At 40.0% G+C, this 12550-nt stretch overlaps 1 protein-coding gene across 1 annotated transcript in view; it reads right to left on the bottom strand.

The window, feature by feature from the left end:
- Positions 1-917: 917 nt before the first annotated feature.
- Positions 918-12550, bottom strand: part of PTCHD4 (patched domain containing 4) — a 33267-nt gene continuing 21634 nt past the window's right edge. The window contains exon 3 of the mRNA XM_039231121.1: positions 918-2551. Within this exon, the coding sequence (XP_039087052.1) occupies positions 918-2551 (1634 nt within the window). The remainder of the gene's footprint in view (positions 2552-12550) is intronic.

The raw sequence follows: 12550 nt of genomic DNA, 5'->3' as shown, positions 1-12550 counted from the left end.
AACCATTAGACCTCAACGAAAAGCCTTATCAACTATTTAGTTCCAATGTGAAATTTTAACCATGTGGTAATTGGTTTAAATGCCGTGTGTGTGTGTGTGTGTGTGTGTGTGTGTGTGTGTGTTTGCCAAGTCATCCAAAGCAAGAGTCTCAAAGATTGACATGAAATGTAGAATCTAATGGACTGACATCTCTGTTTATTTTGCTTATCACACAGTTGTATAACACTCTTGCTGCTGAAACACTTGAATTGTTTTGAATTGCCATTAATGCATCTATATTTGGCTAAGGCTGATGTGACTTTCTAGAGAAAGGCCAGCCCATCTGCAAATGTACAACTTCTTCTACACAAACATCAATGTACACTAAAGACAAATCTAAGTATATGTATATATGGCATATATACATATATATGTACACGTAAAATGGATTGGGAAGTCCTTTGGTTTAGACGGGATTAAATATGTACTTCCCAAGTGCATAGGTTTCCTTTGACCAACCTGTTCAAAACACAAATAAGAAAAACGCCATGGCAATTTTGACATTGACTGTCTTTTTCCCTATTTAGAGGCCCCCTTTCCTCTCCTCTCCATCTTTCTTATGCATATTATTTTTAAAAGCAGTTAGATCTTTTGGCCTTCCAATGCTCCATTGATTCGTCCATTCCTTGGAAGAGCTCTAAGATCACATCCACAAACTTATCTTTAGTGGAGAACAAGGCTGTAAAGAACATTTCCCTCTTCTTTGATTCTCTCTTCCCCCCAGGAAGCGGACACCTTGATGTGTCATGAACAATTCACTCTTGATCTGACTTTCCTTGTTACCCCTGGCCAGCCCAAGCAGCTGAGGTGTGAGCTTTGCTCTCCCTGCATCGTTGTGCAATACTGGAAAAGAAAAATAATCCATTTGTCTACACCCTTCAGACTGTGGTGACGTGATCAGGGTTCTCTTGAATTTCTATGCATTCAATTTCCTCTCTCTCCTTCCGTTTGGCCCGTTTCTTTTTCTTGTGGTGTTTTTTGGAAGGGGGGAAAAAGGTGAGGAACACAGGTAAGATAACAAAACAGTGCAGAAGTGTGCAACCCCCAGTGAGCAGCAAGCATTTGAACAGTGTGAAGGTCAGATTCGAAGGCACAAATAGGAGGGGGACCAACCCAATAAGAAAAGAAGTAACGTTTTGCAAAATGGCTGTCCCATGCTCTTGTAGGGAGCTTTTTATACATTGTGTTCGGGTGTGCTCAGTTGCTAATACAAATGTGTAAAGCAGTGGTGCACAGTGGTCAATGGCAAAATTTAAAGTGTAGATAAGGCACAAGATAGAAATGCAATCCATGTCGACGTTCCATAATGTCATTAAGCCCAGAACGCCCAGCTCGATTGAGGTGACGCTAAGAATTAGCCAGAAGTTTCCCAGAGGGTGGATCACTAGGAAAAAGGTCAGGATTAACACCAGGAGAATACCAAAGCCTGCAATCAGAACAGGCACTGTGACAGACAAGCCATAATGATCCGTGAACACGAAGGAGGGGTTGAACACGATGAATCGGATGCTCTTTGAGAGCGACAGGGGCCTCAATTTTTCCAACACTTCTATGACTTCCTTCTGCTTGTCTTTGCTAGTCCTGGCCACCAGGTACAAGCGAGAGGCAATAATGTTGTTTTCATCCCCCGCCTTGGAGAAGATGATATCGTTTCGAAAATGTTGGAATTCTGGCTTTTTTAAAAATGAACTTTGTAGGACACTGATAAAGTCACTCTTGTTATTGGCACTGATGTTGCTAACTTTCAGGAACTGGTAATACTGCTCCACCCAGGACACTGCCGTGAACCCACTACAGAGTCTCCTCAGGTCCTCCTGGACGCTGCCGTTCCAGTATTCCAGGGGCTCGTAGATGTAGAATCCTATCACCGGGCTGTAGTTGCTGAAATATTTCTGCTGGATCATGGCGTAGGAAACGCTCGGGGAATCGCTGGCTAGGAGATTGATGATGTCGGCTCTGTCACTGATCTGCAAGCACCCCATGAAGGAGAAGGAAGCATAAATGAGATAGAGGATGACAACAAATGGCTTCACGTAGATATTGGTAATCCATTCGTTGTAATGTTCGCGCAGGAAGTGCTGAATAAAATGGTGCTGGTAAGGGTTCGTCTCATGATGGGATGTCTGTTGATGCCCATCACTCATCACTGTCTGGAACCACACAGGTTTGCGGTCCAGGTACTCCGCAGAGGGGATCTTACAGCAAAAGATGCTGTGGTAGCGGTTTTGCTCCAGCTGGCCGGCGAAGACCAGACAGGAGCCAAAGAATGAGAAAATGTAGAAGTAGTTCAATAGAATGGAGACACACATGTTCTGACAGAAGACCTTCACAGCCTCTATGTTTGTGAATGGGCTGGCACCCATGCCAAAGGTAATGAAGTACAAGGAGCTGGTCATGGTATAGGTGACCATCACATCAGAATAGGCATCTGCTACCCTGTCTTTGAAGGGCAAGTTCTCTCTCGTTCTGCGCCATCCAGACAGAAGCTCAAATACTCCTTTAGTTCCATGACCTAGTTTTTTAAAAAAAGAAAAAGAATAATTGTTTTTATTTCCTCCTATGGAACTCCTGATAGATTATCTATTCTAAGCAGTACTTTATACTCTAATCTTCAAATGCTATGATCCTTGTATCAGGGTCTCAAGATTTATGTGGCAGGATATAGTTAGTCCGTGTGTCCACTTCAGCAAAGTCCAAATTAGTTGTTATTCTGGGTAAAATGAAACATGTGCTGTCTGTCTTATTAATTGTACAAGTCGTAAATATAATCGACATTATTATGTGATTCCCCCTCACCCTTGCACACGTGGTGTCTCCCCAAGTGGGTCATAAGTTGTAAATGGTGGGGACCGTTATTCATACATCTTCAAATGCCCCTCAACACTTGAGTGCTCGATGTATTGACGAATAATCCTTAACCTCCATTTCAAGCTGACTTTCATGCTGATTTAGGAAATTATAAGATGATTTTAAACACTTAAAAATCACTTTAAATTGATTTTGCAATGCTTAATAATCTGCTTGGTGGCCAAATGGCTTAGAAACCAATTCCTATAGATCTGATTAATTAACACTGGGTATGAATTGAAAAAATCCGCCAGGTCACATAAAAGACAGGGAAAGACCTCCCGAGCGAGAGCCTTTGGGCTCCTCACAGAGCTTGTATTCAGATGGTATGGATGCTGACTAACATTTACTTCCTTAAAGTGGATGAGGAATACTTCTTTTAAGTCAACTTCTGTTCACTCTTTAATAAGGATAAATAAGCAAAAGCTTTATTCAACATATATTGCTGGAGCACCTACTATGTACCAGATACTGTTAGATATTGAACTGTCATCCCTCACCCCCCTCCACACTGCCCCCTCCTTCCACCCCGCCTGCTTGCTTGCTTCTCTACCCACCCCAAGAATTTAAGAGCTCTTAAGATACCACCACTTGCTTCCTTACCAGCAAAAGCTGAAAGCAGCTGGGAAAGCAAAGGGACTATGCCATACCTTCAGTTTCCCTCTTTTTCCCTTCCCTGAATTAGCTCTGTCAATTACCATCCACAGTGTATCAGTTGGTAACTTTCTGACTGGTGGAAATCTTCCTGCATCACTCTTGCCCTTGTAGGCAAAGCAATACTACACAGAAACCTTTTCTATGAATGGATACAAGCTGTGCTTGGGCTCTTCTCCAAGAAATCCATTAGAGGGAAACATAGCTTAAAGGCACAAAATGACCTAGTTCAAGAAAACTTGGAAACTGAACTTTGTGTGACACCTAGATATTGGGGCAATTCACTTAGCAATGCGTTAACAAACATAATGGCTGAGTCTTAGTATAATCATGGATCTTGTGTTGTTGATAGAGTTGCTAATTGGCTTACATAATTTTTCCATTCTTTGTGACTTTTATTTGGGATTGCAATGGGCACAAGTAAAAACCATTTCTCAGCCTACCTTTTAACTAGAGGTGGTTCATGTGATATATTTTTGGGATGTAACTGATGGTCACCTAAGGATGCTTATTAGAAAACCCGAAAGAGCTTTACCCTAAATCGCACCATGGAGCCACCAATAAGAGCCATGGTCTACCATCCTTTCTAATTCTTTTTATTTTTTAAAAAGTTTTTAAAATGTTTATTTATTTTTGAGAGAAAGAGAGAGACAGAGTGCAAGCGGGAGATGGGCAGAGGGAGAGGAAGACACAGAATACAAAGCAGGCTCCAGACTCTGAGCTTGTCAGCACAGAGCCTGACATGGGGATCAAACCCATGGACTGCAAGATCATGACCTGAGCCAAGTAGGACACTTAACTGACTGAGCCATCCAGGCGCCCCTCTAATTCTCTTTAAAAAGAACCCAATCTCCATTTTCTTAAACCACTGTAAGTAAGGTTATCATATACAGCTGAACGTTTTCCTAACCAACAAAGCTTCGTAGGTGAGTTGACATTTTTAAAAAATTTTGATTTATTTTTGAGAGAGAGAGAGAGCACAAGCCAGGGAGGGGCAGAGAGAGGGACAGAATCCAAAGCAGGCTCCAGGCTCTAAGCTGTCAGCCCAAAGCCCGATGCGGGGCCCAAACCCATGAGCTAAGAGATCATGAGCTGAGCCAAAGTTGGAGGGCTAACTGACTGAGTCACCCACGTGCCCCATAGGCGAACTAACATTTATTTAAACCTCTTTTATGAAGAGCTAAGAATTCTTGCTTTATAGTTAATTTGACTCTAGTATTTACAGGTTAAGATATATATAATGCTAATATATATTTAAAAAACACATTGGTTCATTTCTTTTGGGAGTTTCAAAAATTAGTTATTAATTGTTACTGCATTGGAGCTGTTCTTTTTAAAATTTTTTTTAATGTTTATTTATTTTCGAGAGACGGGACCGAGAGACAGATTGGGGGAGTGGGGGAGGGGCAGAGAGGGAGAGGGAGACCCAGGATCCCAAGCAGGCTCCAGGCTCTGAGCTGGCAGCACAGAGCCTGATGTGGGGCTCAAACTCACGAACCGTGAGATCATGACCTGAGCTGAAGTGAGACGCTCAACCGACTGGGCCACCCAGGTGCCCCTGGAGTTGTTCTTATCCTAAATATAAAGCCCATTTATTCTCCAAAATTCTTTCTTCTGAGTTTCCAGTCAGAAAAGATAAGTGTACCCTAGCAAGTAGAAAAAGATTAGGCAAATTGTATTTATGTATAAGGTAAGTTTTTTGTTGTTGTTGTTTTGTTTCAGAGGCAGTGATCTATTAGTTACTGTACTTAATTACTAGCTCAACATATATGTGCATTGAATTAGGTCTAATAAATATTTACAAATTTTTTAAGGCTTATTTATTTTTGAGAGAGAGAGAGAGAGGGATACAGAGTGTGAGTGGGGGAGGGGCAGAAAGAGAGGGAGACACAGAATGCAAAGCAGGATCCAGGCTCTGAGCTGTCAGCACAGAGCCCGACGTAGGGCTCGAACCCATTAACTGTGAGATCGTGACCAGAGCTGAAGTTGGACACTTAACCGACTGAGCCACCCAAGAGCCCCAAGTCTAATAATTCTTAACATCGTTAATTCTTCATTTCTATCTTCTGCAAGACTCCTTGACAATACAGAATACTTGCCCTTTCATTCCCTTGATAAAAACATAATATTAGAATATTAGCTGAAGTAATTAAAAGACTTCTTTTAATTAGAGCACTTCTCTTCTGAAATGAGGACTCTTGCTATCTTTGTAGTCATAAGGGGGAGAAGGCTACATGGCGTACAGCTAAATTTGGCTTTCCTTTACTAATGGTCACTTTTATGGAATATTAGGTACACTATGTAGGCCAGATTGTTGCTTTATATAGTACAAAGGTCTGTACGTGTGGGAAGATAATGCTAACCCATATTAGGTTAAGTAACCACTTTAAGTGTTGATAAAGACTGAAAACATGATTTCCAAACTTTGTTGGAGAGGGCATTTTATCCCATTCCTAGGTTTGGATATTTACAGACCATTCCTACTGATAAGAATCATTTGATTCTCACCATAGCCTGGCCATTTCCTAGCTGTTCCAATCTATGACCTGCTTCAGCTAGGGTAGTCTTTACTTTCCCCCATGAACCTGCCCATGATGGGCTTAACTTCTTAGTTTTAATCATGCTTTTTTTCTCTGTCTTGCAATACCTTCTCTTCCTTGCTGATCATACGGACATTTTGTCCATCAATCTGTGAAGTGTCAGCTCAGTTCCCTTATTTGCCAGGAAGCCATCTCTGACAATTCCAGACATATTGATTTTTTTCTGTTCCTTAAAGTCTTACTGCACTAATTAGGTACTTATTTTGGCATACAGCCGTGGGCTGCTCTTTTCTGGAACAAAATAGTTTTCCTAGGATATGTTCTATTCCTTTGGTTAGACTGCAAATTCTTCAAGGTCAGGGAATGCATTTTATGTTACTTTTATACTTTGCAGAACATCTGGCAAAGTGATATATGCCCAGAAGATGTCCACTAATTTCTTATTGAGTGAAATCAATTCTTGGTTCTAGATGGGTAATAAAAATATATCTTTTCATCGCTTATTCTAAAATGTATTATGCATCTTTTATATCTACACTGTGTCCAGAAGTTTGTACACTTTTAATTCAATTCAACCCAATATGTATTTATTTTGGCTTGTTCCACATGAGGGCCTATATTAGTCAACATATAAAACATAAAAGTAGAGAAGAAACACAATATTCTTCAATATCTGTCAGACCAGAAGGTCATTTTCACTTGGGTAATTCTGACACAGAGATTATAGCTTGTAATACATATGAATTTCACAAGCTGTCCTGTAAGATGGTCAGAAGCATTTCCTGACCTCCACTAACTAGATGTCAGTACCAGATACCACAATTGTGGCAACCAAATATGTCTCCAGACATTGCTAAATGCTGACCAGGGGACAAAATTGCACCCAACTGAGAATTCCTGGTTTAGTCAAAACAAAACAAAAAATAAGACACACGCACACACATATGTATTTTAATCACCTTTTTCTGATTGTAAAAATAGGACATACTTCCATCAAAAAAATTGGGAAAGATGAAAAAATAATGGTTAAAAGTTATTTTATATTCCTACAATACAGATAATTGCTCTTAATAATTTTGTGTATTTTTTCCAGTTATGTACATGTATAACGATGTATCAGACTTATCCATCATCCATCCATCCATCCATCATTCCATCCATGCAGATTGCTAACTACTCAGTTATTTCCTAGAACAGCGCTCCTGTAAGGAGAAATTAGAATTTGGGATTACTCTTGTCCCTGTCCAGTTGGCCTGCCAACCATGGGAAGCCTGTTTTATGACCTCTGCAGTATTTTCTCTCTTGGTTTCTCACTTCTTTTTTTTTTTTTTTTTTTTTTTTTTTTTTTTTTTTTTTTTTTTTTTATGTTTTATTTATTTCTAGGAGAGAGAGAGAGAGAGACAGCATGAGCAGGGGAGGGTCAGAGAGAGAGGGAGTCACAGACTGAAACAGGCTCCGGGCTCTGAGCTGGCAGTCAGCACAGAGCCCGACGCGGGGCTCGAACCCACGAACCGCGAGATCATGACCTAAGCGAAAGTCGGACGCTTAACCGACTAAGCCACCCAGGCGCCCCTGGTTTCTCACTTCTTAATTTGGTTTCTATTCTGAGGCTAAAACCATTTTTGAAAACACCTGCTCATTTGAAAGAAGCCCCAACTGTCTCCCACAGCTTTTTAAAAGTGTGTATTCACTAGTTTTCCACCCTGACTAAGGGTCCTATTTCAATTCAGATAAAACACCTGAAATCAGGACATTGGTATCTACCCAAAAGAAAGTGACCCACCATTTCAGATGATGGTGCTAGGACACATGTGAGTGTGACTTGCCCCAGTGAACCATGAGCTGAACTAATTCCACTGTACTCCCTTTCGGTGCCTTTGTCTTGACAGTTCTTTGTTTCTCTCCCATTCCTGCCCAAATCCTTCATCTCCACCTAAGGCCTCAGTTTGTTTATGAAACACTCCATTCGAGTTGCTGACTGGTGAGAGACATAGATGTGAGCAGTTCACTGACGTGTAAAGAATAATTGGCATTCTTTCTAAGCAGAGATGAATGCTATGGACTGTGAAAAAACACCTGGTTCTTTCTGAGGGATCAAGGAACACTCCAAAAGTTTCTGATACACAGAGGATGATGCAGTCTAGACTGATGGAATAACGTGAATTAAGGTACAAATATCTGTAAGTTAAAAGGAAGGAGTTCTGGTTTTAATATCTGTAATAGAGTTTATTTCCTCCGACCAGAGATTAGCTTGTTGGTATAGCAGGTTAAGCCATTGTTAAAAAAAAGTGCATTTAAACATCAAAAAAGCCATCTATGAGAAGCCCTCATCTAACATCATCCTTAATGGGGAAAAACTGATAACTTTCCCCTGGAGATCAGGAACACGACAGGGCTGTCCACTCTCATCACTGTTGTTTAACATAGTGCTGGAAGTCCTGGCATCAGCCATCAGACAACAAAAGGAATTAAAGGCCTCAGAACTGGCAAAGAAGAAGTCAAACTTTCACTTTACGCAGATGACATGATACTCTACGCAGAAAACCCGACAGACTCCATCAGAAGCCTACTAGAACTGATCCATGAATTCTTCAAAGTTGCAGGGTACAAAATCAATGTACAGAGATCAGTTGCATTTTTATACACCAATAATGAAGCAACAGAAAGAGAAATCAAGAAACTGATCCCATTCACAATTGCACACACACAAAAAAAATCCATAAAATACCTAGGAATAAACCTAACCAAAAATATAGGAGATTTGTATGATGAAAACTATAGAAAACTTATGAAGGAAATTGAAGAAGACACAAAGAAATGGAAAAACATTACATGTTCATAGGTCGGAAGAATAAATATAGTTAAAATGTCATTACTACCCAAAGCAATATACACATTCAATGCATTCCCAACCAAAATTGCACCAGCATTCTTCTCAAACTAGAACAAACTATCCTAAAATTTGTATAGAACTACAAAAGACCCCGAATAGCCAAAGGAATATTGAAGAAGAAAACCAAAATGGGAGGCACCACCATCCCAGCCTTTAGCCTCAATTACAAAGCTGGAATCATCAAGGCAGTATGGTATTGGCACAAAAACAGACACATAGACCAATGGAATAGAAATGAGGACTCAGAATTGGACCCACAAATGTATGGCCAGCTAATCTTTGACAAAGTGGAAAAGAGTATCCAACGGAAAAAAGACAACCTCTTTAACAGATGGTGCTGGGAGAACTGGACAACAACATGCAGAAGAATGAAACTAGATCATTTTCTCACACAAAAATAAACTCAAAATGGATAAAGGACCTGAATGTGAGACAGGAAACTGTCAAAACCCTAAAGAGAAAGTAGGAAAAAACCTCCTTGACCCAAACCGCAGCAATTTCTTACTTGACACATCCCCAAAGGCAAGGGAGTCAAGAGCAAAAATGAGCTACTGGGACCTCATCAAGATCAAAAGCTTCTGCACAGCAAAGGAAACAATCCATAAAACTAATAGGCAACTTACGGAATGGGAAAAGATTGTTTCAAATGACATTTCAGTTAAATGGTTAGTATCCAAAATCTATAAGGAACTCACCAAACTCCACACCCGAAAAACAAATAATCCAGTGAAGAAATGGGCAGAAGACATGAACAGACACTTCTCCAAAGAGGACATCCAGTTGGCCAACAGACACATGAAACGATGCTCAGCATCCCTTCTCATCAGGGAAATACAAATCAAAACCACACTGAGATACCACCTCAAGCCAGTCAGAGTGTTCATTTTAATGAACAAATCAGGAGACTCTCGATGCTGGTGAGGATGTAGAGAAACGGGAACCCTCCTACACTGTTGGTGGGAATGTAAGCTGGTGCAACCCCTCTGGAAAACAGTATGGAGGTTCCTCAAAAAATTAACAATAGAACTCCCCTATGACCCAGCAGTAAGAGCTAGGAATTTACTCAAGGGATACAGGAGTACCGATGCAGAGGGGTACATGTACCCCAATGTTATAGCAGCACTCTCAACAATAGCCAAAACATGGAAAGAACCTAAGTTTCCATCAACTGATGAATGGATCAAGAAGATGCGGTATATTTATCAATGGAATATTACATGGCAATGAGAAAGAATGAAATCTGGCCATGTGTAGCAACATGGATGGAACTTGAGGGTGTTATGCTGAGCGAAATAAGTCAGACAGAGAAGGACAGATACCATATGTTTGCACATATAGGTGGATTAGGAGGAAGCTAACAGGGACCATGAGGGAGAAGAAGGGGGGAAATGGTGGGAGAGATGGAGGAAGGCAAACCATGAGACTCCTGAATGCTGAGAACAAACTGAGGGCTGATGGGTGTCGGGGGGAATGGAAGGGGGTGATGGGCACTTGTTGGGATGAGCACTGGGTTTTATACGGAAACCAACTTGACAATAAACTTTTTAAGAAAAATAGAAAGAAAAGTGCATTTAATATTTCAGAAGATGACTGCCAAGCTATGATCATGATTTCTTTCAATTATATTAGTATATATTTGCAAACTATATTAGAATACCATAATAAGTGGCTCAACTGGGATGTTATTGGATCAGTAATCTTTCTCCTGGCAAAGTTTCAAGGAAAAATAGAGACCCCTTAGGAGTCAAAATGCTTTGGACAGGGTTGGAACTGTGCGAAAAATTCAAAGAGGGAAATGAATTGAAATAAAAGATTTGTGTGCATGTATGTGTATTGAATATTCCAAAAGTCTTCAGCAATGTTGTTGGAGACCTCTTTCCAAATGAAAGCAAATGGAAGCATTGTGCAATACCAAGTGAAACTTACATGAAATCTGGCTAAAACAAAATCTGGATATTGAATCAGCATTTGATTCATACTGGGAATACTACTCTATTTAACAATACTTTAACGATTTCTTCTATTTACAATGGGCAAATATGGAAAACATGTAGTTTATGTGGATTCTTCTTTTGGTCATGGCATTGTAGGTCAGCCATAGGGAAAATTTTAAATGATTAATATTGAAAAACATATACTTTTATTATGAAACAAAACTGATTTCAGTCTTAAAAGAGCTGGACGATATTCAGGACTAGTTGGAAGTCCCTTGAGCCTGAAGTAGTCACTTTACAGACCACTAAAGAGGACTTCTAAAGTAACATAGATTTTTCTCTGAGAACAGATTCCTTCCCACATTTAACAACATTTCTCTCAACTCTTGGATTCCAGTGTAAACTTCCATACCGTGTACCTACAGCACCCTAGGAAAACTCTGGTGACAGGGCTAGGCCTAAAGTGACTTGTCAAAGCGATATTGTTCATCTGTATATGTAATACAAATTTGACAGCTGCCATTTTAATCCCAAACCCAATTTCTCCCAAAGCCAGAATTCCAAAGAAAATACTTGTAACAAGGATCCGATCCAATCACAACTAATTGTAACGGATTCTATTAGTACTCCCTACTGGGCTTTTCTTGATATATTACTTTAATAAGCACCATCTATGGGCTTCTAATTCTTTCTAATCAGTTGAATTAGAATTCTCTTCATTTGCCTTGAGGAGATGTACTAGTGGCCTCCCTTTATATTTGAAGATTTCAAGCTTTCCACAGGTCGTGAGAGCTTGATATCTCCTGTTTCAACGACATAAGAAATAAAGGCAAAAATAATTTTCCTTCTCACCTGCTCCAGAGAAATCTTTGTACTTTTTCTGAGCATTTATTTCTGTCTTGATTAGCTACACTATCAGTAACTGTGTTTGTGGAAATCACCCTTAAGCTAAGAGGGAAAAGATTTTTTTATTTCCTCCTGGGCTCTTAGGCTAGGTGACTTCCCAATTCTAATCAAATGAATAAATAATGAATGAAAAAATAAAATCCAGTCAACTGAGCCAGTAAAGCAAGTAACAACACAACAATAACAACAACACAGCAACAACAACAAAATCTGGATATTGAATCAACATTTTGAGTTACCATTCACCTGTTCGACATCATACGGGATACTTATCCATTGTTCTGTTTAGTTGGCTGTTTTTACTTATATTTTAAAGATACCACTCAAACATGATCTCATCTCTAATGCTTTCCACTTGCCCTCTTCATCCCGAACTCACATGATTAGAAGCCTCTCTGTGTTCCAACACATATGGTAGTGTCAACTAATGAAAGTATCCATTGGTATGCCTGTTTTTTATGTAAATCTGTAAGGCCCTCACTGTCTGGGTTAGGCAGTATTTTCCGTTTTTGTATTTCAATTACTTGACACTTATTTCAATAAACGTTTGTGAAATTGAATGGGCCATGATCTGTGTCTAGTCTTAAAGATATTCTTAAGGGGCATCTAGGCTCAGTCAGTTAAGCATCTGACTTCGGCTCAGGTCATGAGTTCAAGCCCCACATCGGTCTCTGTGCTGACTGCTCAGAGCCTGGAGCCTGCTTTGGATTCTGCGTTTCATTCTCTCCCTCCCACAC

Source organism: Hyaena hyaena, unplaced genomic scaffold (assembly GCF_003009895.1).
Source record: "Hyaena hyaena isolate Hyena2069 unplaced genomic scaffold, ASM300989v1 scaffold_55, whole genome shotgun sequence".
Taxonomy (NCBI): Eukaryota; Metazoa; Chordata; class Mammalia; order Carnivora; family Hyaenidae; genus Hyaena; species Hyaena hyaena.
This window is presented reverse-complemented; position numbering and strand designations above follow the sequence as displayed.